This window comes from Bufo gargarizans, chromosome 9, assembly GCF_014858855.1.
Source record: "Bufo gargarizans isolate SCDJY-AF-19 chromosome 9, ASM1485885v1, whole genome shotgun sequence".
Classification (NCBI taxonomy): Eukaryota; Metazoa; Chordata; class Amphibia; order Anura; family Bufonidae; genus Bufo; species Bufo gargarizans.
The window spans coordinates 185615976-185643831 of record NC_058088.1 but is presented as its reverse complement, the minus strand read 5'-3'; the positions used below and the strand labels follow the sequence as shown (position 1 = coordinate 185643831).

General features: G+C 54.0%; 1 protein-coding gene across 4 annotated transcripts; it reads right to left on the bottom strand.

Moving 5' to 3' along the window:
* Positions 1 to 1922: 1922 nt before the first annotated feature.
* On the bottom strand, positions 1923 to 27187 carry OTUD5 (OTU deubiquitinase 5). Of its 4 annotated transcripts, none has more exons than XM_044306464.1 (9): positions 26647 to 27187; positions 18289 to 18382; positions 9351 to 9415; positions 9106 to 9262; positions 8124 to 8272; positions 7231 to 7416; positions 4351 to 4552; positions 2659 to 2772; positions 1923 to 2577 (listed from the first exon to the last, which is right to left on the bottom strand). In XM_044306464.1, the coding sequence occupies exons 1-9, from the start codon at positions 27091 to 27093 to the stop codon at positions 2456 to 2458; spliced, it is 1536 nt and encodes a 511-aa protein (XP_044162399.1). In that variant the 5' UTR covers positions 27094 to 27187; the 3' UTR covers positions 1923 to 2455. The 4 variants fall into 4 exon arrangements, with proteins under 4 accessions (XP_044162399.1, XP_044162400.1, XP_044162402.1 ...); XM_044306465.1 differs by having other exon boundaries at positions 18289 to 18379; positions 26647 to 27185; XM_044306467.1 differs by having other exon boundaries at positions 18289 to 18379; positions 27101 to 27121.
* Positions 27188 to 27856: the final 669 nt, after the last annotated feature.

Genomic DNA, 27856 nt, shown 5'->3' with positions numbered 1-27856 from the left:
AATTCTCCGACAGCCGCCTTATACAACACTGATAGGGGCTGCATGACCAGAAACAGCGCCCCTCTTCCTCGGTGTCCGTGTCTGGTATGGCAGCTCAGCCCCATTCACTCAAACGTGCGATACCAGAGACGGCACACGGTTCAGATCAGATGGTACGAGCAGAACAGACATTCAGGACTTTTATGAAAAAAATCAAATAAATCGCATAAAAAAAACAAAAACTAAAAAAAACAAAGCCGTTTAGCACAGATCCGTCGCCTCTCCTGACAGGTCTGAGGCAGATTTTCTTATAACCCTGCATTGTGCCATCCCTCTGTCATTCCTCCTGGAAATGTAAATGGGCCTGTGCTGTACAGTGGGTGGCAGGGACAGACCAAACGGGGGCGTTGCAGACCCTTTGTTCTCAGGATTGATGGATGGGGGTCCCAGAGGTTGGACCCCCACCCATCGCAAAGTGAAGGTTGATCCTAGCAATGAAGAGAAGGGGAGGGGGTTGCACTCTTTTAAAGGGTTACTAACCACAGCTACAGACATTCCTCTGACGTCCTGTATTGAGGACCAGCACAGAGAGGCTCCATTGTTTTTGAGGGTACACACACACACACACTAGTTTAAGTGCATCTGTCAGCAGTTTTGCACCTATGACACTGGCTGACCTGTTACATGTGCGCTTGGCAGCTGAACATAGGAACGTGGTCCCATGTTCATATGTGCCCGCAGTGCTGGGAAAAAAAAAAGATATTTTAATATATGCAAATGCGCCTCTAGGAGCAACGGGGGCGTTACCATTACACCTAGAGGCTCTTCTCTCTCTACAATTGCCGCTCCATCTCCACTGATTGGCAAGGCCAAGCAGGATGATGTTTATACTGCCTGGTCCTGTCATAGCACAGAGGGCACCAAGGTTGCAGAGAGAAAGCAGAGTCTCTAGGTGTAACAGTAACGCCCCCGTTGCTCCTAGAGGCTCATTTGCATATATTAAAACATAATTTTTCTCAGCATTGGGGGCACATATGAACATGGGACCAACACAGATGTCTATAGCTGCCAAGCGCACATGTAACAGGTCAGCCAGTGTCATAGGGACAAAACTGCTGACAGATGCCCTTTAAGCAGGTTTTCCAGGTCTTCTATATTGATGATCTATCTTCAGGTCAATACCTGATTTTTGGGCACTCTTACTGATACCGATCAGCATTCCGAAGAGACTGTGGCCTCCTCCTAGGCTCACATGGCCAAGTGAATGGGGCTGAGCTGCAATACCAAGCACAACCACTACACAATGGATGGCGCTGTGCTTGGTGAGCTGTGAGGATGCTGCAAGCTCTTCAAACAGCTGATCAATGTGGGTACCGGCAGTTGAACCCCTTGCCGATCAGATATTGACCTATCCCTGTGATGGCTAACCTCCGGCACTCCAGCTGTGGTTAAACTACAACTCCCAAGATGCACACTTGCTTGGCTGTTCTCAGAACTCCATAGAAATGAATGGAGCATGCTGGGAGTCGTGGTTTCAGCACAGCTAGAGTGCCGGAGGTTAGCCATCACTGAGTCCTACCCTGAGGATAGCTCATCAATATAGAAGACCTATGACAAAGGAGACCATGGCTGGTTAGTATAGCATCTCCGTGACCTCTAGTGAGGGCTTCATCTGTCCAAATATTAGACATCCCAGAGACATTGTAGGCCTTGGCACCTGCTGATTATGGGCAATTCAAGGCTTTTTCTTTAAAGGGGTCTCCTACTATCCATAGGATAGGTGATGTTAGGTTGGTGGGGGTCCAGGCAGTGGATTCAGTGTCATCCATACTGGGCCAGGGCTGACCATTGAGCATGGAGGACTCAGGACCCCCTCACCCATCCAACACCCGTGGAGACAGGTGATCACGCCCCATGTTTTTCCGCCATAAATGAACAACATGACACTTCAATTCTTCCGTAGAAGATTTTTTTTCACTTTTTTTTTTCTTTAACTTTCTTAATAAGAAAAAAGTTATTCCTAGGTGATTGGAACGTCCTCTTGATAAGATACAAACCAAAAAAAAAACAAAAAAAAACTTCAGGAAGATACAAAAGTGGATAGCTCCACCGGCTGAGTCATTTTCATCTCTGCACCCCCGTGAAAGGTGTCGACACAGGTCAGGGCGCCTCCTGCAGGAGCCAGCGACTCCCGTCGTCCCGCTGCAAGCCTCGAGAGCAAAGTCTGGAAGGGTTTCGAGGAAGGAAAAAAAGGGGGGCATTGGGGGCTGTCAATATTCGCTGTAACATGCAGCTATACAAGTCCTCCGTAGGCTAGTAGGAAAGGTACGCTTACAGAAAAAGAGCATCATTCAGGTGGAGATCACAACGTGAGCATGATAAAAACTCGTTGGGAGGAGGGGGCTCGGGAGTGAAGAGGAAAGGCAAGCAGAGACAGGATGGAGATGGGAGAATATGGATGAGCCAGAGCTGGATATCAGCTGTGGTCGGGGGAAGGATCCCTACGCAGGGCGCTCTTCTTCACCGTGTCTAGATATTCCTGCTGTGACACTGCTAAAACGGAGGCCAGGATCTCGTCGTCGTCCCAGTCGTTCAGACCTGAGGGCACAGAGGGGAGGGGGGGTGTTAGAAGACGGCGGCGGAGACCTCGAGACGCGCTCGATGAGGCGGCACACTCACCAAATGCTGTGGGAGACATGTGTTGCATAAGTGCTCTACACTCCAGGGCTGGGTACAAAGACACAAGGGGTGAGGTGGCGCAGTCGGCACCAGTACATGGCTGGTTGCTTGGGCCTAGGCGGAGAACAGACTTGGTGAGAGCATGTGCCCGACAACCAACCCATCAAGTGACACTTCCTACTGCGTTAGACAGCGGGCAGGGCGCCAGCCATTCTCTCCCTCTTACTCAGCCAGTCCAAGGGGCTGCCGGATAGTGGCACTGCACCCCCCCGGGGTGTAGTCTGCCCACCAAGCATACAGGGGGGCGACTGCCAGAACTTGTGACCCTGTACGTTTCGCTTAGTGAACATGCAGCTATTCTGGTTAAAAGTATTTTTTTTTTAACCAAACCCTTTAAGACCGGGCCCATTTTTATTTTTGCCTTTTAGATTTTTCCTCCCCACATTCCAAGAGCCTTAACTTTTTAAAGTTTTATTTTGCGGGACCAAGCTGTATTTTTTTTTTTATGGCGGCACCGTTTAATTGACCATAATAATGAATAAAAATAATTTGTGAAATAAAAAAAAATAAATAAAAAATTCCACAGCTGAATTTTCTGTCACTTCCTCCGTCCCCGGCCTGGTTCGTCCACAGAGCTGTAGGAGGACTTGTTTTTTGTTGGACCCGTAGTTTTTATTGGCATCATTTTGGGGCTACGTATCAATTTTTGATCGCTGTCATTCTATCGTTTGGGGGACCAGGTGACAAGAAAACGCAGGCATACCCGTTATGTTTATTTTTTTTATCTAAATAAAGGGAGGATGGGGGTGATTTGAATTATATATTTATTTATGTTTGCTCCTTTCCGCCCCCTTATGGGGCTATAAGCTGCAATTTTCTGATAGAAAACTATTATGGGCGATGACATTTTCCCTTCCTGCCTCTGAAGCGGTGCCTCACGCAAGGCTTTACAGGAAGCATCCTCAAACTGCGGCCCTCCAGATGTTGCAAAACTACAACTCCCAGCATGCCCGAACAGCCTACAGGTATCAGCCTACAGCAGGGCATTGTGGGAGTTGTAGTTTTACAACAGCTGGAGGGCCGCAGTTTGAGCATGCCTGCTTTACAGGAAGCTTACCATGACGGCCCCGAGAATCTTCAGGAGGCCACAGGCTGTCATGGTGACCAATCGGAGCCCCGCAATTTTACTAAGAGGCCTGCGATCGGAAGGTAGAAGGAGCCCCCTCTGCCTAACCTCACAGATGCAGCAATCGCTACTGACTGTGGGTTAAATGAGCACTTTCGGTGTCATCGCCGATCTCGGTGATTGCGGCCAGGTGCCGGTGTATTATAGAGCCAGCACCTGCCAGCTCAGGGCAGCAGCCTGCTCTATATAAGCCCTTGCGCATAATGCTGTACATGTATGGCATTATACTTTAAGGGGTTAACCAGTTGCCAGCCCGTTTGCCAAACTGCATTACCTAACCTATGCACCAGTGACTTGTCAGGATTAGGTTATTGTTCCACCTGGAGGGATTTACCTGCAGTGTACTATATGCAAGGATGTGGTGAAACTACCACTCCCAGCATGCCCCGACTCCCAGCACTCCCACACAGCCTCATGGCAATCTCAGAAAGTCCTGTATAAAGTCTGTAGATCGCTAAAACAAAGAACCCATTTCTACATCTACAGCGACATAGGGCTGGAATTACCTGGCGCACACGGGGAAGGGGGCTTAGCTAAAACTAGAGTGGTCCCTGGGGAAGACGGCTTGGCTGGCTGCTCTGCGTGGGCGTCGGGGTGCTCAGGGGAGCCTGCAGTGCTGCGCTGTCTTGGTGAACGACTGCTCCATTCCTCGGGTCCACTTGAGGAGGCGGCGGTGGCAGAACTGCAGGTTGCACTGGCCTTCCGGGGCTGCAAGGAGGAAGAAAGGCCGTTATTTTTAGAACAAGGAACCACGGAGTGAAGACGTTATCAGGAGCAGGGCGGAAACGAGAAGAGGCAGAAGACAACAAAGGAGAAGCAGAGGAAAGCTGGCCGCACACATTAAAGGGGCTCTCTATCCACAGGATAAGGAATAAGTGTCTGATTGGCTGGGGTCCTACCACAGGGGCCCACGGCGATCGCTAGAAGGAGGGGTCCTTGCTCCCCGTTGAAATGGAGCGGCAGCATGCGTGTCCAACACTCCTTTCAACTCTATGGGACTGCCGGAGATAGCCGAGTACACGCGCTTTGCCATCCCCCGCGGCCCCATAGAACGGCAGTGTGCACGAGTGACCGCCGCTCCATTACAAAGGGGAACAACGGATCGCAATTGGCAGGAGCCCCAGCGATCGGATCCAGTCCAATCAGACACTTGCACCTTATGCTGTGGATACAGGATACGTTGTTTTCATGGGATAGCCCCTTTAAGGTTGGCCAAACCCACTGATTTCAGCAGGACCGGCTGACCCTGACAGAGGCTTCCTCCCCATTCAGAACACATTTCCACTACGGACAGGCTATGACTAGTTAAGTCCGTTATAAAAATTGAATGGCTCAGGATGCACCAGAGTCTTTCCCCCATGCTTTGCACTGCAGCCCTGCTCATTTAGATTAGATGATGTACAAGTCAGTGCACGGAGAGCAGATTTCATTATTGGATTATGTGACTATAAACTAGGGCTGCACGATATGGGAATTTTGTGCGATGGCGATTAGGGCCCTAAAAATTGTGATAACGCTATGCGATGCAACATTTTAGGGGAATTGTGCTAGAGGTCTATGTGCTTGGATTTTCAAGGCAAAATCACACAAATTACTGATAATGCTGAAATGTAGTTCGGCTCAACTCAAGAACTGAAATGCAGTGTTTTTCAAACTAAAACATCTTTTACTAAAGTAACTGATTTGCATCACTGCAAAAGTACAAAACACCAAACTTGCCATTTTCCTAATATCGCTGCACAGAACAGACCTAAGAACGTGTTCAGTAAAATAGGATTTTCCGAACACTGAACAAACAGGAACTATTTAAAGAACACCATAGTCAGCAGCAGCAATATAAGGTAATATAGCGTATTTTTCGCCCTATAAGACGCACCTAGGTTTTTGTGGAGGAAAATAAGGAAAATAAAATTGGTACCAAAAGGTGTGCTTTTGGTGGGTTTGGAACTAATGATAGTCTGCGGATGGCACTGTTATTGGGGGGGGGGATCTCTGGATGGCACTGTTATGGGGGGGGATCTCTGGATGGCACTGTTATGGGGGGGGGATCTCTGGATGGCACTGTTATGAGGGGGGGGGATCTCTGGATGGCACTGTTATGAGGGGGGGGATCTCTGGATGGCACTGTTATGAGGGGGGGGATCTCTGGATGGCACTGTTATGGGGGGGGGATCTCTGGATGGCACTGTTATGAGGGGGGGAGATCTCTGGATGGCACTGTTATGAGGGGGGGGGATCTCTGGATGGCACTGTTATGAGGGGGGGGGATCTCTGGATGGCACTGTTATGAGGGGGGGGGATCTCTGGATGGCACTGTTATGAGGGGGGGATCTCTGGATGGCACTGTTATGAGGGGGGGGATCTATGGATGGCACTGTTATGGGGGGGAGGGATCTCTGGATGGCACTGTTATGGGGGGGGAGGGATCTCTGGATGGCACTGTTATGGGGGGGGGATCTCTGGATGGCACTGTTATGGGGGGGGATCTCTGGATGGCACTGTTATGGGGGGATCTCTGGATGGCACTGTTATGGGGGGGGATCTCTGGATGGCACTGTTATGGGGGGGATCTCTGGATGGCACTGTTATGGGGGGGGATCTCTGGATGCCACTGTTATGGGGGAGATCTCTGGATGCCACTGTTATGGGGGAGATCTCTGGATGGCACTGTTATGGGGGGGGGATCTCTGGATGACACATATATAGCATCTTATGCTGTGTGCTATCCACAGACCCCCCCCCCGTAACAGTGTCCCTGCAGTGTGAATGACCCCCAATACACGGGCTGGGGGCCGGCATCTGGATTAGGAATGACAGCCGGGACCGGTGCAGTCCATGTATTCTAATGCACTGGCCCCGCTCACTGTTGTATAATCTTATCTAACCTGCATTGGTAAAATATAATAATCATGTGTAATCCATCTGAATTACTTACAACTAAATTCCGCAGCAGAGAGGAGGCAGGCCGGGAGGGCGGCGCATCACCCACTATGTCACGCGCCCGTGACGCCTTTTTAACAATGCAGGTTAGATAAGATTATACAACAGTGAGCGGGGCCGGTGCATTAGAATACAGGGACTGCACCGGTCCCCCGTCATTCCTAATCCAGATGCCGGCCCCCAGCCCCCTCTGTTGATACACCCACCCACCGCGCTGTGCATCATTGTAGGTAATCGCAGCAATTTTGGGTCGGCCAAATCGCCATATCGCAATTGTCGAGCATAAAAATATTATCTAGTCACCAGCCGTATTAGGGAAGGGGGGTGCAGATCGGCGCTCTTACCTGGTCCCGGAGAAGCCGCACATGACTGCAGTCAACAGAAATAAGATGCAGCAAGACGACTGGAAGCACAGGAAATCGAGAGCACGCAGCGTGTAATGTTACCTGTCTGGCTTGTTTCTCTTGGTCCCGTAACCACTGCAGGTAGGATTCCCGTGCCACTTGTTCCTCAATCGCCTCATTCGTGGCCTCCCAGTCCGTGGCCCTCTTTTTGTCTTCTAACATCTGTTGCTCAATCCAGGATTCCTCTGAGGTCCGGATGGCATTCTTCATCAGGGACTGATCTGCGTACTGAACACAAAATCCACCTTGACCCTTAAGACACGGACACTTACATTCATAGGGCTCTAACGCCGGCCATATAGAGTAGATCTACGCTGTTCGACCCAGGCCAACCATCTATTTTGTATGGGGACCTCCTGGCTCTACCAATACGCTGATGTCAGGGGAGAGAAGGATCGGGTATGTTGGATTCCAACTGCGCAATCCTTTCCTTCCAACAGACCTCACCTCATGCAATGTGTACCTCCTACTCCCCTAACTAAGTGGTGACGACCGATCCCAGCAATGCACGGTTTTCTAAGGCTACTTTCACACTCGCGTTTGGTGCGGATCTGTCATGGATCTGCAGACAGATCTGCACCAAAAATACAACCGCATGCATCCGTTCAGAACGGATCCGTTTGTATTATCTGTAACATAGCCAAAACGGGTCCGTCTTGAACACCATAGAAAGTCAATGGGGGACTGATCCGTTTTCTATTGTGCCAGATTGTGTCGTTTGCCTCCGCATCGTCAGGCGGACACCAAAACGCTGCAAGCAGCCTCCAGAGCGGAATGGAGGCGGAACGGAGGCAAACTGATGCATTCTGAGCGGATCCTTATCCATTCAGAATGCATTAGGGCAAAACTGATCCGTTTTCAACCGCTTGTGGGATCCCTGAACGGATCTCGCAAACGGAAAGCCAAAACGCCAGTGTAAAAGTAGCCTAACTCACCCCAGGTTTGAAAGATGGTAGGCCCAGGCCTACTCCTATTGTGGCCTTGTTGGGGTTGACCACGGAGTTGTAGTGGATGTTTCGATGGTAGCTCACTCTGATTGGCTCGTCTTCGTTCTGCTGGATCCCGTGGAATGTATTGATTGGTTCTGGAAAACAGAAAGCAAAGAGCTGAATGGAAGAGAAAAGCTCTACGTGGCCTAAAGCTACAAATCCATGGCAGGCCAAGGATAGCCTAAAGCATACCACGTCCCACTGGCGACACTACAAGAACCGATTCGTCCATCATAATGAGTTCTTCACCTGCGAGGGGTTGTCCCTGCCGCTTGATTAACGGGGCGGACGTCTCGCTCAAGTAGTGACACGAGGTGGAGCCTCTATTTCCTTTACTGAAGCAGCACTGTTCATGCGCCGCTACCCAGAACTGTCAGCACGTGCAGTCGATGCCCCGATAGCAGAAGTAGAGGTCCTGTACTTGTGCCGCTACTCAGATTGCCTGGGGCAAACGAGACGCCCGGCCATGTCAATCAAATGGCGGAGGACAGTCCGGCTCATTATGATGAATGAATCGATTTACACAAATGTAGAACTAATACTCCCATCATGCCCCGATAGCCAGCAACTGTGGAGCATGTTGGGGTTTGTCTCGGACTAAAGATACACAGCGGCCATCTAAGACGGCAGAAGAGGAACCAATGAATCATTGGACGTGCAGCTGAAGAGGAGGGCCCCGGTACTCGGTTGGCTCCCTGTGATTTTTTGGGTTATTTAGGGCCCCCAGACACATTAGGTGATTGCCAGTTTCGGCAGGGCCAGACAACTAATGTGCATGAGGGCCTCCAGCATAGCCGAGGCTCCTACCAGTGTCCTCCTCCTCTCTTGCCACTGAAAGCACATGCATGCTCCGCCAAATCAAGCATGCATGTGTGCGAGGGAGTCTAGCGGCGTATGGGCAGCTTTAGATCTGGCGGAATGTCCTCACCGGTTTCATACTGGTACACTTCTACGGGCCGGTTGTACATCTCCGCCATGGCTTGCATCTCTATGTGGTTACCATGGCAATTGTTTTTCCGTTTCCGGTTGATGTAAGTGGTAAAGTCTTCTGTCACGTAGCTGGAAAAGTAGTCCGCGTTCTTCATCTGTAATTCAAAAGAAGCAAAATTTAGGAGGCGTATAAAAAGATGCTCCACAGCCGCTGTCACTGCAGACCCCCAGAGCCCCTCTTACCAGGTAATCCATGCAGTGTTTCCGGACCACCTCGTGCATGTCCTGGTCGCCGTAGACCTGGTCGGCTGGAAGGAAGAGCAGAAGAACGCAATGAAGTTCATATGTCACGCCGCCTCCGATTCATACGTGTTTTGTGCTTCCCGGAGCTGACAATCTAACCTTCCCCGTTCACAAGCGCACGCGCTCCCACAAGATCAGTTTCATCACAACCCAATTCACCTTCTTAAGAACACGGGAGGTGGCGTATATCATACCGACACCCGCCAGGAGACCCAGAAAACCCCACCACTCCTGCCCGTGGGTTATAGGCGTTACTGCAGCTGAGCTCCACTGAAGTGAATGGGACTGAGCTGCAATACCAGACGCAACCTGTGGGCAGGCGTGGCGCTGTGTTTGTGGAAGAAAGCAGCCGACTCTTTTCAAAAGGCTATCAATAGGATATGCCATAAATGTCTGGTAGCTGCGGGCCCGTCACTTGGGGACGCACAGCATGCTGCGGAGATGTGGCTCTCTCCATGCACTGCTATGGGACTTTTAAAAGCTCAGCTACTTTCAGGCGTCCTGTAGGAGTAAATGGAGGGGTGACCTCGCATGTCTTGAGCAGTCGCCTGGCTACTTTTGGGCATCCTATAGCAGTGAATCGAGAGGACGCTGCGCATGTGCACTCGTGGTACAGCCCCGTTCTCGTGATAGAAGCGGGTTCCAGATGGGACAACCCCTTTAACCTAAAGATCTACACCTGATATCTGGCTGTTAAAGGGCATCTGTCAGCAGTTTTGTACCTATGACACTGGCTGACCTGTTACATATGCACCTGGCAGCTGAAGGCGTCTGTGTTAGTCCCATGTTCATATGTGCCCGCATTGCTGAGGAAAATGATGTTAACATATGCAAATGAGCCTCTAGGAGCAACGGGGGCATTGCCATTGCACCTAGAGGCTCTGCTCTCTCTGTAACTGCTGCGCCCTCTGCACTATGATTGATAGGTGCACCGGACCCCCACCGATCAGATACTGGATAGGATTATATATATATACACACACACACACACACACACACATATACACAGTGTAAAAAATAACTATAAAAAAAATAATCAACCAAACCGCAGATCTGGCGATAAGCCGCCTCGTGAAACCACACTGGATGTAAACAATATGCGATATGCTAACGAGGGCTATACATGGCAGCTCTTCCCGCTCGTCACATGACCAACTTTCTTAGAAGTTAGGGGGGGCTAGCGAGGTGGTTACTCCGGGCCAATAGACTGGAGGGGCTGCGTCTCCCCCGCGCGGAGGGAATTTATAACAGGAAACCACAACAGAAGCCGTGTATACAAGTGCTGCAAACATCTCTGAGTGGAGAGAAGTGTCAGACACGTGCGCGCACAGAGCGCCGCGGGGCGGAAAGTGGGTCAGTGCCAACTGTAAACACAACATACGCCGGGCCCCGGGAAAAACAAAATGTAGGCGCGTCTCGTGAACCCCTTCACTGCGCTGTTTAAACGTGATTGCAGTCCCTACACGTGTGTGCTTCGGCCCGCAGGGGTCTTCAGGGTCAACCATGGCAGACACAGGATGGACTACAGACTTCTAACGTAGGGCCACAGACTGAACCCCGACTCTCCCCCCCCCCCCCTCCCGCCGGTCACAGTATAAGTGGCCTACAACATCACCTTCCAGAACCAATCACTGCTGATCTCCGAGTGAAAGGTCCTGGGCGGGCGCTAGTGAAGCTTCCAGTCTGCAGTCTCACTCTTTGGTGAATATCCTTGTGTTTTCTGCTGTAAAGGGGTCTTCCACCCAGAAGGAATCGGCACCATTCCCAGCGGACAGTTCATAACTGGGGTCCGAATGCTGGTGGTCAGAATAGGGCCCGCGGGTCAGGAGGATTCTGAATGGAGCCTGTGCCCTGCCTCTCCACTGACAAAGATGGATGGGTGGGTAAGAGAGACCGAGCAGAGGGAGTCCCTAGCGTTCGGACCCCCACCAATCTAGCAGATGTGGATACGGGGTCATCGCTTTTGACTGGAATATCCTAGGGGACAACCAATAGGGCACCCTACGTCCCCCACCTATGACCAGTGCCGGGTCACGGCTCGTCCTATGCACCTGGTGAGGGTAGCCAATAACACAGCAGCATTGCATGCTTCACTTGAGACGAGGCGCGAGGCTACGGAATATACCTCGTATGCAAACGCGGGGATCAGCGCCGACGCCTACGCCACAGATTTGCATCAGATGAACTTGTTTCCCCATGACGCTCTCTGCCGGGTGTGACCACTTCTGTCAAGACCAGCTCCTGGTCACTGAAAGGACACATCCCCGAAAATATCCTCATCCACACGTGTCCTGCGACTGAGCTACATCCAGTCAGGACTGAACGGGGACCGGGGGGGGACAGGTCTGACCAAGGAAAGCCCATTCCTTCCACAGGGAACTGTGTCATACTTCATTTCTCCTGTGGTGGCGCTGCAGGCAAGCCAAGCGCTTGTGTCTGGTACAGCTGATCACTGGCGTCCCAGCAAAGGGATCTGCCATGTCATCAGCTTACATTTCGGACAGAAAAGGGGTCATCCAAAGCGGAGAGCCCCTTTAAGGACTTGCACACAACGGCATTCAGAAGCCCGCTTTCCACTGTCCCCAAATGGCACATAAATCTGGACCTGTATAAAGGTGCATTCCCTAAAATACAGCTGTGTATGCCATGAGAAAGCAGTCTGACAACCCCTATGGCATGATGGGAGTTATAGTATAACAGTCATGGGCCCTTTGTCTGCTACTACCCATAAAGCTGGCCATACAATTTAGGGAGCTGGCATCCCAGAGCCCGGTTATCCCTCCAACCCCCCCTCCCCCCCCACCTTCCAATACACATGCATTCTCAGCCGAGAAGAGGGGAGTAAGCCGATGCCAGACATTTCTGGCAGCGGCTTGTCTCCCCTGGAAATAAATGGATCAGACATGTTGAAATCAAACAGCCTGATCATTCTTTTCCCCGACATCTGCTTTTGGTGGAGGGCCGTCACACCGCCAGACATATCAGCTGGTCAGCGGCTCCTGCCGAAATCGGTGGCGTCCTCAAACAAGTGAATGGCCAGCCTAAAGGGGGCTTGTTCCCCTGAGCTGGTGGAGTTCCGCTCCTCTTCCGCTGACACCACGTCCTTTCCCGTGCTTCCGGCCTGGGCTATGGACGTGATGTCACTTCTACTGTGGACGGGGCCAGAACTAATCTTCTCCCTCGCACATGCACAGATAAGGTGGAGTAAGGCTACTTTCACACTAGCGGCAGGATGAATCTGTCCTGCCGCTATTTCGCCGTGCCGTCGACTATAATGGGGACGGGGGGCGGAGATCTGGCAGTGTACGGCGAGAGGCCACCGGACTAAAAAGTACTGCATGTCTGACTTTCTGGTCTGGCGGCCTCTCACCGCGCTCTGCCGTGCTGCGCCGGAGCTCTGCCCCCTGCCCCCATTATAGTCAATAGGGACAGAGCGGCGGTGCGGCGGCACGGCGAAATGGCGGCAGGACGGATCCAACAGGGTGAACAGCCTGTCAGATACGACCTGCCGCAAGTGTGAAAGTAGCCTAAGGAGTTTGCACATGCGTCAAGGAGAGGGATAGGTTCTTGCCCCGTCCACAATAGAAGTGACATCACATCCAACGCCAAGGACGGAAATGCGGTAAAGGACGGGACGTCAGTGGACGTGACCGGGTTCCTGAGCAGCCGATCCATGTGACTACGGAACGATAAGTATATTACAAACCTTCTCCTAAAGGCGAGTTCTGTGTAACTAAGGAGGATCTGCTGGATCCCAGAATTACCCTTCAACTTATTAAAGGGGTCATCTAACATCAGACTTCACAGTATGGCTACCTATCGCTCCCAGGCCTATATCAACACCCTGTTGACGGGGGTCGGTGGGGCTGCAGCAGTGACCCACTTACCTTGCATCAGGTGACCACCACTGCAGGTCGCATGTAATGTTGGAGGACCCCTTTAAGGTTAAACAGATCACTAAAAGATTTCACTATAACATGTCCTGACTGCACCGTCCGCTGAAATTAATTGGGGACACAAAGCAGACGTCCTCTGGGGCCCCACATGGTCTCTTCCTGGAGAGCATCGCCACAGCGTGGGAGTCCCCACCGAGGTCACTAAGGGGGTCATTCACCCCAGACCGACAGACAAGGAGAGGCGAGAGCAGGGAAGAGCCCCGCACCCTCCACACCTCAGCAGCTTCTCAGAACTGTCTCTCACTTCAAAAGAAAGGTCACGAAAAGCCGGGGGATTCACAGAAAATGTTTTCATTGAAACTGAAACCGCACGGTGGCTGCACCGACGAGGCGACGCGCTCCCGCTTTCTGGGTCTCAGAAATGCTGATTCCACAGAGCTGACACGAGCCGCGCGCAGGAGCAAAACCACGGCGGGGACGTGACTGCAAGCAACACTGCAATCCAAACATGGCTGCTCTCTCCCAAAAACAGCGCCCCCCTGTCCATGGGCTGTGTGTGGTATTGCAGCTCAGCCCTAGTCACTTCAATGGAGCGGAGCTGCAATATCTGACACAACCCACAGGCAGGTGTGGCGCTGTTTCCAATCCTGGACAAGCTGTGGGAGATGCAGAGAACGCGACGCGATAGTGACCCCGTCTGATGTCACACTACGGCCACTATCACATAATCCAGGCGCACTTCTGCGGCCGGATCACGGGGGTTCTAATGGTCCCTGGGCATGGTGTCAGATTGGGTCTTCAGAACAACGTTGGGGTCAGGATTTGCAGCTCATAGGAAATGGGACTAATCGTGATTATGGATCTACAAGCCGCCTGCCCCACCTGGTAGAATGCAAGCTCTTGGGGCCGGTCTGGCTTCTGTACATGTACTTGTGCCACTTTTCTTAAAGGGTGCACATGCCCCTGCCGTACTCTTTACACACCCTGCGGCCAGGTTGCCAAGAGACACTGGCAGACTTAAAGGGGTATTCTGTTTATGTAACATTGGTGGGGGGGGGGGGGGGGGTCCTACCGCTGGTACCCTCATTAATCCTGAGAACAGGGGCCCAGCACCCCATGGTGTCCCCAAAAAGGAACAGAGCAGACGGTTAGACAGAGCAGCCGCACCATTCATTTCTTTGGGAGGTCCGGAGAACCCCCTTTCTCAGGATCAGTGGGGGCCCAGAGGTCAGACCCCCACCGATCTAAGAGTTATCCTGTGGACAGGGGACTTAATATAACGGGAGGAAGACTCCTTTAATCTGTAGGCACCACACAGCGCTTGGGCTTATCAAGGGCTGCAGTCGGAGGGAGAGGCGCCAGAGTCCTATCGACAGCCGAGACGAGCAGCTTCCTAGAAAGACAACTCCTCACAAGAAGAGCAAATTATAAACTAAGATTTCTGCTTATGGGGAACCTACCTGCAACTATAATCCCACACCTCTGCCGGCTCCTACAGCGGCAGTAGTGTCACCCCCCTGCCGGCTCCTACAGCGGCAGTAACGTCACCCCTCTGCCGGCCCCTACAGCGGCAGTAACGTCACCCCTCTGCCGGCCCCTACAGCGGCAGTAACGTCACCCCTCTGCCGGCCCCTACAGCGGCAGTAACGTCACCCCTCTGCCGGCCCCTACAGCGGCAGTAACGTCACCCCTCTGCCGGCCCCTACAGCGGCAGTAACGTCACCCCTCTGCCCGCTCCTACAGCGGCAGTAACGTCACCCCTCTGCCCGCTCCTACAGCGGCAGTAACGTCACCCCTCTGCCCGCTCCTACAGCGGCAGTAACGTCACCCCTCTGCCCGCTCCTACAGCGGCAGTAACGTCACCCCTCTGCCGGCTCCTACAGCGGCAGTAACGTCACCCCTCTGCCCGCTCCTACAGCGGCAGTAATGTCACCCCTCTGCCGGCTCCTACAGCGGCAGTAATGTCACCCCTCTGCCGGCTCCTACAGCGGCAGTAATGTCACCCCTCTGCCCGCTCCTACAGCGGCAGTAATGTCACCCCTCTGCCCGCTCCTACAGCGGCAGTAGTGTCACCCCTCTGCCCGCTCCTACAGCGGCAGTAGTGTCACCCCTCTGCCGGCTCCTACAGCGGCAGTAGTGTCACCCCTCTGCCGGCTCCTACAGCGGCAGTAGTGTCACCCCTCTGCCCGCTCCTACAGCGGCAGTAGTGTCACCCCTCTGCCCGCTCCTACAGCGGCAGTAATGTCACCCCTCTGCCCGCTCCTACAGCGGCAGTAATGTCACCCCTCTGCCGGCTCCTACAGCGGCAGTAATGTCACCCCTCTGCCGGCTCCTACAGCGGCAGTAATGTCACCCCTCTGCCGGCTCCTACAGCGGCAGGTAATGTCACCCCTCTGCCGGCTCCTACAGCGGCAGTAATGTCACCCCTCTGCCGGCTCCTACAGCGGCAGTAATGTCACCCCTCTGCCGGCCTCTACAGCGGCAGTAATGTCACCCCTCTGCCCGCTCCTACAGCGGCAGTAATGTCACCCCCTGCTGCCGGCTCCTACAGCGGCAGTAATGTCACCCCTCTGCCCGCTCCTACAGCGGCAGTAATGTCACACCTCTGCCGGCTCCTACAGCGGCAGTAATGTCACACCTCTGCCCGCTCCTACAGCGGCAGTAATGTCACACCTCTGCCGGCTCCTACAGCGGCAGTAATGTCACACCTCTGCCCGATCCTCCCCCTCATCCTACCCACCCAATGACATTAATCTCCTCTCTTCTACCCCAGCAGTGACATCACCCTTCTCCCTCCTCCTACCCCAGCAGTGACATCACCCTTCTCCCTCCTCCTACCCCAGCAGTGACATCACCCTTCTCCCTCCTCCTACCCCAGCAGTGACATCACCCTTCTCCCTCCTCCTACCCCAGCAGTGACATCACCCTTCTCCCTCCTCCTACCCCAGCAGTGACATCACCCTTCTCCCTCCTCCTACCCCAGCAGTGACATCACTCTTATACATCAGAAGACAATCGCACAGCGTCATCGCTCACGTGGTCACCACGTTTTGGCTCTACACCCACAAACATGTCCTTTTGACGTGACCTTTTGAAGGCAGCCGGTTGTAAAGGGAAATTGTGATGTCACTATTACTTCCTGTAGATTATCTGGGTAATCACAGAGATGACATCGATCACGGCTACTGGAAATTATTAAATCAGGTGGAAAACTCCCCTCCCCCAAGTCAGGGCGGCAAAACGGCCACAAACAGGAAGCCAAGAGCAGGTAAGAAAGCGGCCGGGAAAATCTGACACCGTCATCATGAAAAGTCCTGCAACATTCTGATAGATTTGGTGTGTAAATTCCTCCGCACATGCTAGATCTCTGCTTGCTGCCAGTGAATAAAATCATTATCTCCATTTAGAGGCTAAAAAAAAACGTACCCTGACCAGGTATTGATCTCACATATCTAGGTGACATCTATCGGCGCGATACACTGCAACAAGCCCTGCGGCTGGACGGGTTTCAGCTGCTGATGGCGAAAAAAGAATGCTTCCATTCACTGACAGCAAGTTTGAAAACCGTGATGATACTTTATTGCAAAAAACTTTACTCCATTCACAGCAGACGGCCACAAGCCATCTCCATACGGCTCCATGTGACTGATGGAGGGGCCAGGTGCAGTCCTCGGGTAGGTCCGTCAGTCCCATAGTCATTGAATCTGACAACTGAGCCATACAAATGCCTCCAGAACTGGGTGTTCGGGACCCCCGTCCTAGTGATCGTGGGGGTCCCAGCAGTCATACGCTTATTAACTAACCTGCGGATAGGTGGTAAATGCCTTTTAAAAGTGTAGCACCATGGGCCACAGTGAGATACAAAAAAGGCTTTTCAAGTGCAGAGCCCTCCTTTATGGCTTTCATAGCCGGACACACAGGCAGCAGTTTTACAGCATTTTCCTTTCATATATTATTAACAGAAGTCAATAACCTGCAGAGCGCTCACTGTACAGGTCATCAGTTTCAGACCGTTGGGGGTCCAAAACCCAGCAGCTGCCAGCGCGGACCCAGAAGCAGATAGCGCCATCCACGGTGTAGTGGCCATGATGAGGAACTGCAGCTCAGCTCCTACTGAAATGAATGGGAGCTGAGGTGCAGTGCGCCTGCCCGCCCTCTGAGGATAGCTCATCAATAACTTAAAGGGGTTGGCCCGTCTCGCACAATGGTGGCATAGCCCATAGGCAAGTCAGATCCCAGACGCACCTCTCTCTAGGGCCCCCACAGTGAATGAGAGCCCACTGAGCAGGCGCAACTTGATCTCTATTCAATCGGCTATTTCTGGAACTCCCATAGAAGTGAATGGAGGACGTACGTCCCCCCCCCCCCCCACCTCTCCATTCACCTCTATGCTGAGAGGCATGTAGGGAGGCTGCGGTTTCGGGTATCGGATACTGGGATAGAGAGTATGGCGAGTAATGATGCCCCTCATATGCAAATAGCACAAATCATCAAGAAATCCTGCTATACCCACGGTATGAAGAGGACGCCATCAGGCGGGTCTGTAATCTGCCGGCACACAGCTGTCTGCACCTGCTGCGTCCGATTAATTCACGCAGGAGGGAAGAGAGACTAGCGCCCCCCGCTGTCCGCACGGCCAAAACACATGAGGATTCCTCACAGCTGAGTCACCATTCCACGATCCGGCTGCTGAGTCACTGGAAACGCCTCGAATATCTCACGCATCCACGCAGGCGACCCAGTGCTCGGCAAACTGGGACACTACAACCCCTAGCGTCCTATGGTTGTCGCTGCAGACTGCTGTGCTCCAGGGTTGCCACGCACACACCCTGGCTGTCAGACGGGCCGAGAGTGCTTGTATACTGGAGGGGGATAGGCAGCCGCCAGAGGACACAGCCGCCGCTTATCCTCAACAGGAACAAAGGATCAAGCGCGCGAATAGCCCAGCATGCCCGATCCGGGTGTGTACGGCAGGTGCTTACCCACAGCTCTGAACAGACAGGCGCCATCTTCCTTCATCTGCTTGATGATGAACCCCTTCTTCTCCTGCAAAGCCTTCTCAAACCAGGTCTCCTGCTGGAGAAATATCAAAAATTAAAAAATGTGAACTTGAAAGACTTCTACACTGTCTGGATTTCTGCTTGCTGTCAGTGAATGGGAACATTCGTACAGGTGGCAAGAACCTCTTGCAGTTCCGGCTCTGTTCACACCCGCGTCGCGGCTTCCATCTGAACGCCATGGCGCACCCAATTACATACCCCTGACAATGCACCTCGCTCAGGTATGGTGGGGGCGCGAGAAGGAAAAGGTGCGCGCCAGTTTACAGTCTGGGGATGGCAACGAGCGGGTTCCATTCACTGACAGCTAGCAGATGTTTTAAAGACAAGGCACAAAGTCGATTAGAAAGAGATAGTCTGGTATGGTGGGGGCGCGAGAAGGAAAAGGTGTGCGCCAGTTTATAGTCTGGGGATGGCAACGAGCGGGTTCCATTCACTGACCGCTAACAGATGTCTTAAAGACAATGCACAGAGTCGATTAGAAAGTTGCTTTCTAACCATCCGGGGGGCGTTCCTAAACGACACAAAGCCTGAGACCCGATTAGGAAGATTCAGTAATGACCTCGGCGCCTCCTCTGAAACGCGTCTTGGGAGGAGGTCACTACCTGCTATGGGGGCTGAGGACGTACTCCCCACCTGCGCCCGTCCTGGACAGGGGTGGTTGCCTGCCCCCTACAGTTGCGGTTTTTAAAAGGTGAAACTGACACTGCAACGTGTATGGGGGAAGCCCAGCAGAGCCTGGATGGCGGAGTTCATACAATACTGCCCCCCAGTGGTCGATTCACTGCACTGCCGGGTAGGTTGGTTGACGGTTAATACTCGTGTAAACTACATCACCATCCAAGAAAAGCAGCGCAACCGCAAGCGTGTGGCTACAGTGTGAATCGGGTTCTCCCGTGACACTGTTCGGCCTCTCTCGGCATATCCGGTGTCAGCTCGGTGCCGAGGGATTTATTATGGAGCTTGCTTTGCATCATCCTGGATAAGGGCGCCACCTGGTGGTCAGAAGAGCGCAGTTCTATCTAACTGGATGCAAACAGTGAACTAATGGGAGGCAGCGAGTTATTTTTTTGCCCTTTTTTACATTTTTATCAATTTTTTTATTTTTTTTTGGGGGGGGGGGTAAATATAGCAGAAATGGCACCTGTATTACAAGCCAAGATCTGAGCTCTCACCCAGGATCTAACAGGACGTTCAGATCGGTGTCCTTACTATGTTCACACAAGTGGGGTACGGAGAACGTAAGATGAAGTCAACGCCCCCCAAATATTCCACAGAATCCATGAAATCAGAAACACCGTAAAGGCTGCGTGCACTTCTCCGGCACCCTGTGCATGGCGCTGTTCGCACATAGCTAGCCCAAAAATCTGCTCCAATACTGGGTGGGGCGTCCAGAGGCTATCCCCCCATAAAACCCCGCTTTACAATATGACAAATCACTGGGCATGGGCCGCAAGCCCTGGCTTTGGGAGGCTGTGCAGTGTCACCTCTAGTGCCCACCATATGTAGGCCTCTGAAAGGGGCTCTGTCTCCAGGAGGTCTAGTAGGGCTAGCTCCGCTGAATGTAACGATACCTTTCACTTAGTGATCTGGAGCTTCTGCCTGGAGAAAAAGGACTATTAATCCATATGCAAATGAGCAGTTAGGTGCCCGGGGGGCGGGGCCAAGTCGCTCTTGCTTCCCCTGCCAACTAGGGCAATGTGCCTGGTGTAACAGTGAATCTCCAGGTGACAGACTTAAAGGGTTATTCCCATCTTGGGCACTGGGGGCATATCGGTAGAATACGCCCCCAATATCTGAAAGGTGCGGGTCCTCCATTCATCTCTATGGGCGTGCCGAAAATTGCCGAGCGGCCACCGCTCCATTTACTTCTATGGGGCTGACGGAAAGAGCTGCGCGGCTGTCCCGTTCTAGAGACAGGTGCGGGTCCTAGAGGTGGGACCTGCACCTATCAGACATTGCTAGGACATGCCCCCAATATCACACCAATTTCCAAGATGAGCATACCCCTTTAAGTTTTGAAGGCTGAGAGCGGAGACCTCAAATAAGTTTAGTTACACCTTAGGCTACTTTCACACTTGCGTTCGGGGCTCCGCTTGTGAGTTCCGTTTGAAGGCTCTCACAAGCGGCCCCGAACGCATCCGTCCAGCCCTAATGCATTCTGAGTGGATGCGGATCCGCTCAGAATGCATCAGTCTGGCACCGTATGTCCTCCGCTCCGCTCAGCAGGCGGACACCCGAACGTTGCTTGCCCGGTTCGGGTGTCCGCCTGGCCGTGCGGAGGCAAACGGATTCGTCTAGACTTACAATGTAAGTCAATGGGGACGGATCCGTTTGAAGGTGACACACTTTGGTGCAATTTCAAATGGAAAGTCTTTCAATGCAAAGTCTGGATGGATCCGTCTGACTAACTTTCAGACTTAGAATTTTTTCTGAAAGATAATGCAGACGGATCCACTCCGAACGCAAGTGTGAAAGTAGCCTTAAAGGGGTTGTCCATGTTTTTTTTTTAATTCACTCCCACCCAAAGCGACCACCCGGGGGCTGCGGTCCCTGCATGGACAGGGTCATGTGTGCCACCACCGCAGTGCTATGACCCAGCAGTGACATCCTGCTTGTGGACACGTCATCGCTGAGGACGGGCGGCAGCACACGTGACCCTGTCCATGCTGAACGTCTACAAGCGGAGCCCAGAAGTGCAGCCAGGGGCCACAGACCCGGTAAGTAAGAATAGCTTTCTTCACAGGTTCTATCCCCATACTACCCCAAATGATGAAAACTCCCGCACTGAAGGCCCCATGATGCCAGTATAGATGCGCACTGGGGGGTGGGTAGGGGTCAGCAGAGAGGAGCACTGAGGGGTGGCCAGGGGGTCAGCAGAGAGGAGCACTGGGGGGTGGCCAGGGGGTCAGCAGAGAGGAGCACTGGGGGGTGGCCAGGGGGTCAGCAGAGAGGAGCACTGGGGGGTGGCCAGGGGGTCAGCAGAGAGGAGCACTGGGGGGTGGCCAGGGGGTCAGCAGAGAGGAGCACTGGGGGGTGGGCAGAGAGGAGCACTGGGGGGTGGCCAGGGGGTCAGCAGAGAGGAGCACTGGGGGGTGGCCAGGGGGTCAGCAGAGAGGAGCACTGGGGGGTGGCCAGGGGGTCAGCAGAGAGGAGCACTGGGGGGTGGCCAGGTGGTCAGCAGAGAGGAGCACTGGGGGGTGGCCAGGGGGTCAGCAGAGAGGAGCACTGGGGGGTGGCCAGGGGGTCAGCAGAGAGGAGCACTGGGGGGTGGCCAGGGGGTCAGCAGAGAGGAGCATTTGGGGGTGGGCAGGGGGGTCAGCATAGAGGAGCACTGGGGTGGTGGGCAGGGGGTCAGCAGAGAGGAGCACTGGGGTGGTGGGCAGGGGTCAACAGAGAGCACTGGGGGGTGGGCAGGGGGTCAGCAGAGAGGAGCACTGGGGTGGTGGGCAGGGGGTCAGCAGAGAGGAGCACTGGGGGGTGGGCAGAGAGGAGCACTGGGGGGTGGGCAGGGGGTCAGCAGAGAGGAGCACTGGGAGGTGGGCAGGGGGTCAGCAGAGAGGAGCACTGGGAGGTCAGCATAGAGGAGCACTGGGGTGGTTGGCAGGGGGTCAGCAGAGAGGAGCGCTGGGGTGGTGGGCAGGGGGTCAGCAGAGAGGAGCGCTGGGGTGGTGGGCAGGGGGTCAGCAGAGAGGAGCACTGGGGTGGTGGGCAGGGGGTCAGCAGAGAGGAGCACTGGGGGGTGGGCAGAGAGGAGCACTGGGGGGTGGGCAAGGCTCCAGATGGCGACCAATATGCGACTTAGAATTTACAACTGGCGAAAAGACTTTTGCGACTAGACCCGCAGCTCTGCAGTTAGATACAGCGGCGGGCACAGGAGCTGATAGTTCTCTGCCCGCCGCCGAAGTTCTTCTTAGCAGCGCAGTGGAGGAGTCTCTCGCTGCCACCGCCAATGAGAAGAGAGACAGGAGGGGGTGGGGGTGGGTGCACTGCGCCACCAATAAAGATAACTGACCTGTTAATACAAATAGCCGGCACCCGACCTCTATGACAGGGAGCTGCGATCAGCGGCAGTTAACCCTTCAGGTGCCGGCTATTTGTATTAACAGGTCAGTTATCTTCATTGGTGGCGCAGTGCACCCCCCCCCCCACCCCCCCAGTATAATAATCATTGGTGGCGCAGTGCACCCCCCCCCCCCAGTATAATAATCATTGGTGGCACAGTGCACCCCCCCCAGTATAATAATCATTGGTGGCACAGTGCCAATGAGGGTTAAAATTTTTTATAAATAATGAACTCACCTCCTCTAATTGATCGCGTAGCTGCCGGTCTCCTGTTCTTTCTTCAGGACCTGTGGTGACGTCACTGAGCTCATTACATGGATCATGTGATGAACACAGTGATGTCACCACAGGTCCTTTGACAGGTCCTGAAGAAAGAACAGGAGACCGGCAGCTACGCGATCAATTAGAGGAGGTGAGTTCATTTTTTTTAAAATTTTTAACCCTCAATTGACCACCTACTAAGCATTCTGTATTAAAGAATGCTAATATTTTCCCTTATAACCACGTTACAAGGGAAAATAACACAGTGAATAGACTGTCACCTAGCAACCATGCGTGAAAATCGCACCGCATCCGCACTTGCTTGCGATTTTCACACAACCCCATTAACTTCTATGGGGCCTGCGTTGCATAAAAATCGGACAATATAGAGCATGCTGCGATTTTCACGCAACGCACAAGTGATGTGTGAAAATCACCGCTTATGTGCACAGCCCCATAGAAGTGAATGGGTCCGGATTTACTGCGGGTGCAATGCGTTCACCTCATGCATCGCACCCGCGCAGAAATGTCGCCCGTGTGAAAGGGGCCTAAGGGTGAATAGGACAAGGGTTCCAGCCCCTAAGGGGGCTAATAGTAAGAAAAAACAAACAAAAAAAAACACAAGCACTAAGGCTACTTTCACACTTGCGGCAGTGTGATCCGGCGGGCAGTTCCGTCGTCAGAACTGCCCGCCGGATGCGCCGATCTGGATGTGACTGAAAGCATTTGTGAGACGCATCCGGATGCGAATCCATCTCACAAATGCATTGCAAGAACGTATCCGTCTTGTATCTTTTTACACATTTTTACCGGTCTGCGCATTCCGGTATTCTGAATGCCGTCTCTGGCACTAATACATTCCTATGGAGAAAAATGCCGGATCCGGCATTCAGGCAAGTCTTCAGTTTTTTCGCCGGAGAGAAAACCGTAGCATGCTGCGGTTTTATCTTTTGCCTGATCAGTCAAAACGACTGAACTGAAGACGTCCTGATGCATCCTGAACAGATTGCTCTCCATTCACAATGCAGGGGGATTTGCCTGATCAGTTCTTTTCCGGTATTGATCCCCGGTGACTAAACTCAGTGCCGGAAAAGAAAAACGCTAGTGTGAAAGTGCCCTAACATATTAAGTTTAAATCCCCGCTTTCCCAATTTTACATATAAAATATATAAACAATAAATAAATAAACATATTACATAGCGCTGCGTCCGAAAAGTCCAAACTATTAAAATTATAAAACAATATCTGCTATGCGATTCGCCATCTTTTAGTCACCTTGTCAACCACAAAAAATAGGATCGGACTGTTCTATTATGGGCCTAACGTTTCATAAAATGCAAAATGCAGCTTTTTTTGGTGTGTTTTTTTTATTTATTTTTTTGCGTGGTATTGAGTATCGCAATACTTTTTATGGTGACGAAAGCGAATCAAAATTTTGGTATCGAAACAACCCTACGCCAATCTGATCGTCGTAGCGTTGTCACGATACCAAAATTTTGATTCGGTTCAGTTTTGGCAACTAAAAATGTAATTTGGCTCCTAAATTTTTCAGTTCAGGAGCCAATGGCTACTAGGTATTTTTTTTAGTCTGGAGCACTGAGGGGTGGGCAGGGGGTCAGCAGAGAGGAGCACTGAGGGGCGGGCAGGGGGTCAGCAGAGAGGAGCACTGAGGGGTGGGCAGGGGGTCAGCAGAGAGGAGCACTGAGGGGTGGGCAGGGGGTCAGCAGAGAGGAGCACTGAGGGGTGGGCAGGGGGTCAGCAGAGAGGAGCACTGAGGGGTGGGCAGGGGGTCAGCAGAGAGAAGCACTGGGAGGCGGGCAGGGGGTCAGCAGAGAGGAGCACTGAGGGGTGGGCAGGGGGTCAGCAGAGAGGAGCACTGAGGGGTGGGCAGGGGGTCAGCAGAGAGGAGCACTGAGGGGTGGGCAGGGGGTCAGCAGAGAGGAGCACTGAGGGGCGGGCAGGGGGTCAGCAGAGAGGAGCACTGAGGGGCGGGCAGGGGGTCAGCAGAGAGGAGCACTGAGGGGTGGGCAGGGGGTCAGCAGAGAGGAGCACTGAGGGGTGGGCAGGGGGTCAGCAGAGAGGAGCACTGAGGGGCGGGCAGGGGGTCAGCAGAGAGGAGCACTGAGGGGTGGGCAGGGGGTCAGCAGAGAGGAGCACTGAGGGGCGGGCAGGGGGTCAGCAGAGAGGAGCACTGAGGGGCGGGCAGGGGGTCAGCAGAGAGGAGCACTGGGAGGCGGGCAGGGGGTCAGCAGAGAGGAGCACTGGGAGGCTGGCAGGGGGTCAGCAGAGAGGAGCACTGGGAGGCGGGCAGGGGGTCAGCAGAGAGGAGCACTGGGAGGCGGGCAGGGGGTCAGCAGAGAGGAGCACTGGGAGGCGGGCAGGGGGTCAGCAGAGAGGAGCACTGGGAGGCGGGCAGGGGGTCAGCAGAGAGGAGCACTGGGAGGCGGGCAGGGGGTCAGCAGAGAGGAGCACTGGGGGGTGGGCAGGGGGTCAGCAGAGAGGAGCACTGGGATGGTGGGCAGGGGGTCAGCAGAGAGGAGCACTGGGGGGTGGGCAGGGGGTCAGCAGAGAGGAGCACTGGGATGGTGGGCAGGGGGTCAGCAGAGAGGAGCACTGGGGGGTGGGCAGGGGGTCAGCAGAGAGGAGCACTGGGATGGTGGGCAGGGGGTCAGCAGAGAGGAGCACTGGGATGGTGGGCAGGGGGTCAGCAGAGAGGAGCACTGGGGGGTGGGCAGGGGGTCAGCAGATTAGGATGTTTATGGACACAAAAGCCAGGACCGGCAGATGACAGCGCACCCTGACCGCCGCACACTCCTGTCATGTCCCACCAGTGACAGATGCCATCATGGAGACCAAGGGGGTGACAACTGTGTCCCCGAGACTGCGGAGCCCCGAACCTCGCACCACAGCCGTGTTTGTCACCTCCCTATAAGGTGTCGCACGGCCCGAGTCTGGGAGAACAGGTCAGATGAGACCCCCACATGTGAGCAGCCCGGGGCCCCACAACCAGACCTGACCCAGAGAGTGTCAACAGCAACCCCAAATCAACCAGGATGTCATGTGACTGTGGAGCCCCGCCTCTGACACTACAGCCCCTCCCCCCCACCCCCCCCTTTGACAGCCCCTCCCCCACATCCCCCCTTTGACAGCTCCTCCCCCACACCCCCCCTTTGACAGCTCCTCCCCCACACCCCCCCTTTGACAGCTCCTCCCCCCCATTTGACACGACAGCTCCTCCCCCCATTTGACACGACAGCTCCTCCCCCCCATTTGACACGACAGCTCCCCCCCCCCATTTGACACGACAGCTCCCCCCCCCCATTTGACACGACAGCTCCTCCCCCCCATTTGACACGACAGCTCCTCCCCCACTTGACACGACAGCTCCTCCCCCACTTGACACGACAGCTCCTCCCCCACTTGACACGACAGCTCCTCCCCCACTTGACACGACAGCTCCTCCCCCACTTGACACGACAGCTCCTCCCCCACATCCCCCATTTGACACAACAGCTCCTCCCCCCACCCCCCCATTTGACACAACAGCTCCTCCCCCCACCCCCCCATTTGACACAACAGCTCCTCCCCCCACCCCCCCATTTGACAAGACAGCTCCTCCCCCCACCCCTGACAGCCCCTCCCCCACACCCCCCCTTTGACAGCTCCTCCCCCACACACCCCCTTTGACAGCTCCTCCCCCACACCCCCCCTTTGACAGCTCCTCCCCCACACCCCCCCTTTGACAGCTCCTCCCCCACACCCCCCCTTTGACAGCTCCTCCCCCACACACCCCCTTTGACAGCTCCTCCCCCACACCCCCCCTTTGACATGACAGCTCCCCCCCCCACACACCCCCTTTGACAGCTCCTCCCCCACACACCCCTTTGACATGACAGCCCCTCCCCCACACACCCCTTTGACATGACAGCCCCTCCCCCCCTGACGGCCCCGCCTCACCTGCTCCGCCATGTCCGGGTCTATGGATTCGGTGCGGGCCGCCGTCTCATACTCGTCCTCGCTATTGTTTCCGGCTCCATCCTCCCGGTCCGGGGTGTTACCGGCCACGGGGAGCCCCAGTCCTCTCTCCGCCGGTCCCCCGGCTCCGCTCCCCCCCTGCCTCCTCCTCTTGCTGTGTCCGGGCCCAGAGCAGCAGCCTCCGGGTCCTATCCCCGCCCCGTTACAACAACAACCAAGGCCTCCCAGACCGTCTGGAGCCGAACCCGCCCCCCCCTGACCACCAGCACCGGGCGGAGGCGAGGCCTGGGCCCATCGCGGAGGGGGGGAGGAGCGAGGACGAGCACCGGAACGCGAATGAGAATGCGAGTCACCCCCGCCGGCGCCGCTCCTGTCCCCGTCCTCCGGGTCAGAGGGGGGAGGGGGCTTCTTCTTGGGGAGGATGGTCATCGGTCACCTTCACCGGACACCGAGCCTGCGTCACACCGACCGCCGGACCGGGCAGAACGTCCCTACGCAACGCGTCCTCCTACACCACGTGACGGGGCGTATCCCTGCCCCTGATTGGTGAGGAAACAAAGAGGTGGGACCTAATGTGGCGCGTGCCGCTCTGTCGTCAGCGCGTCCGTGCTTGCGTTCCAGGCCTCTATTGCAACCAGGGGTTACCATGGTGACAGCCTCTGCAGAGGCTATAGGAAGTGAATGTCAGATAATAATGTACAATAGTTATGCCCAGATAATCAACTTTATTAATAAAGAGTGTTCTCTGATAATATTAGACATTAGATATATGCACCCACTCACTAAAGTTACACCCACATGTGCCTTTTCACAATAGTTATGCCCAGATGTGCCCCCTCACAGCAGTAATGCTCACATTTGCCCCTTCACAGTAGTTATACCCAGATAGGTGCCCCTCACAGTAGTTATGGCCAGACAGGGCCGACTCCAGGTACATGTGGGCCCTTGGGCGATAAATCTCAGTGGGCCCCCTTGTGGCATTTGTCAATTGTCACCACGGCATCTAAGAGTGTTTTAAAAAAACGGAAGCGCGGGCTTCCTGGTCAGACGTGCCTCCCCCAACAAAAAAGAATAGTTATACAAATTAAAAAGGTTGGTGCCTATTTAGCCTCTATTTCAAATCCCACAATTCTGCCGGAATTCGGAATCACAGCCTTCTATATTGAAGTCAAGAACCTTAACCACTGGGCTA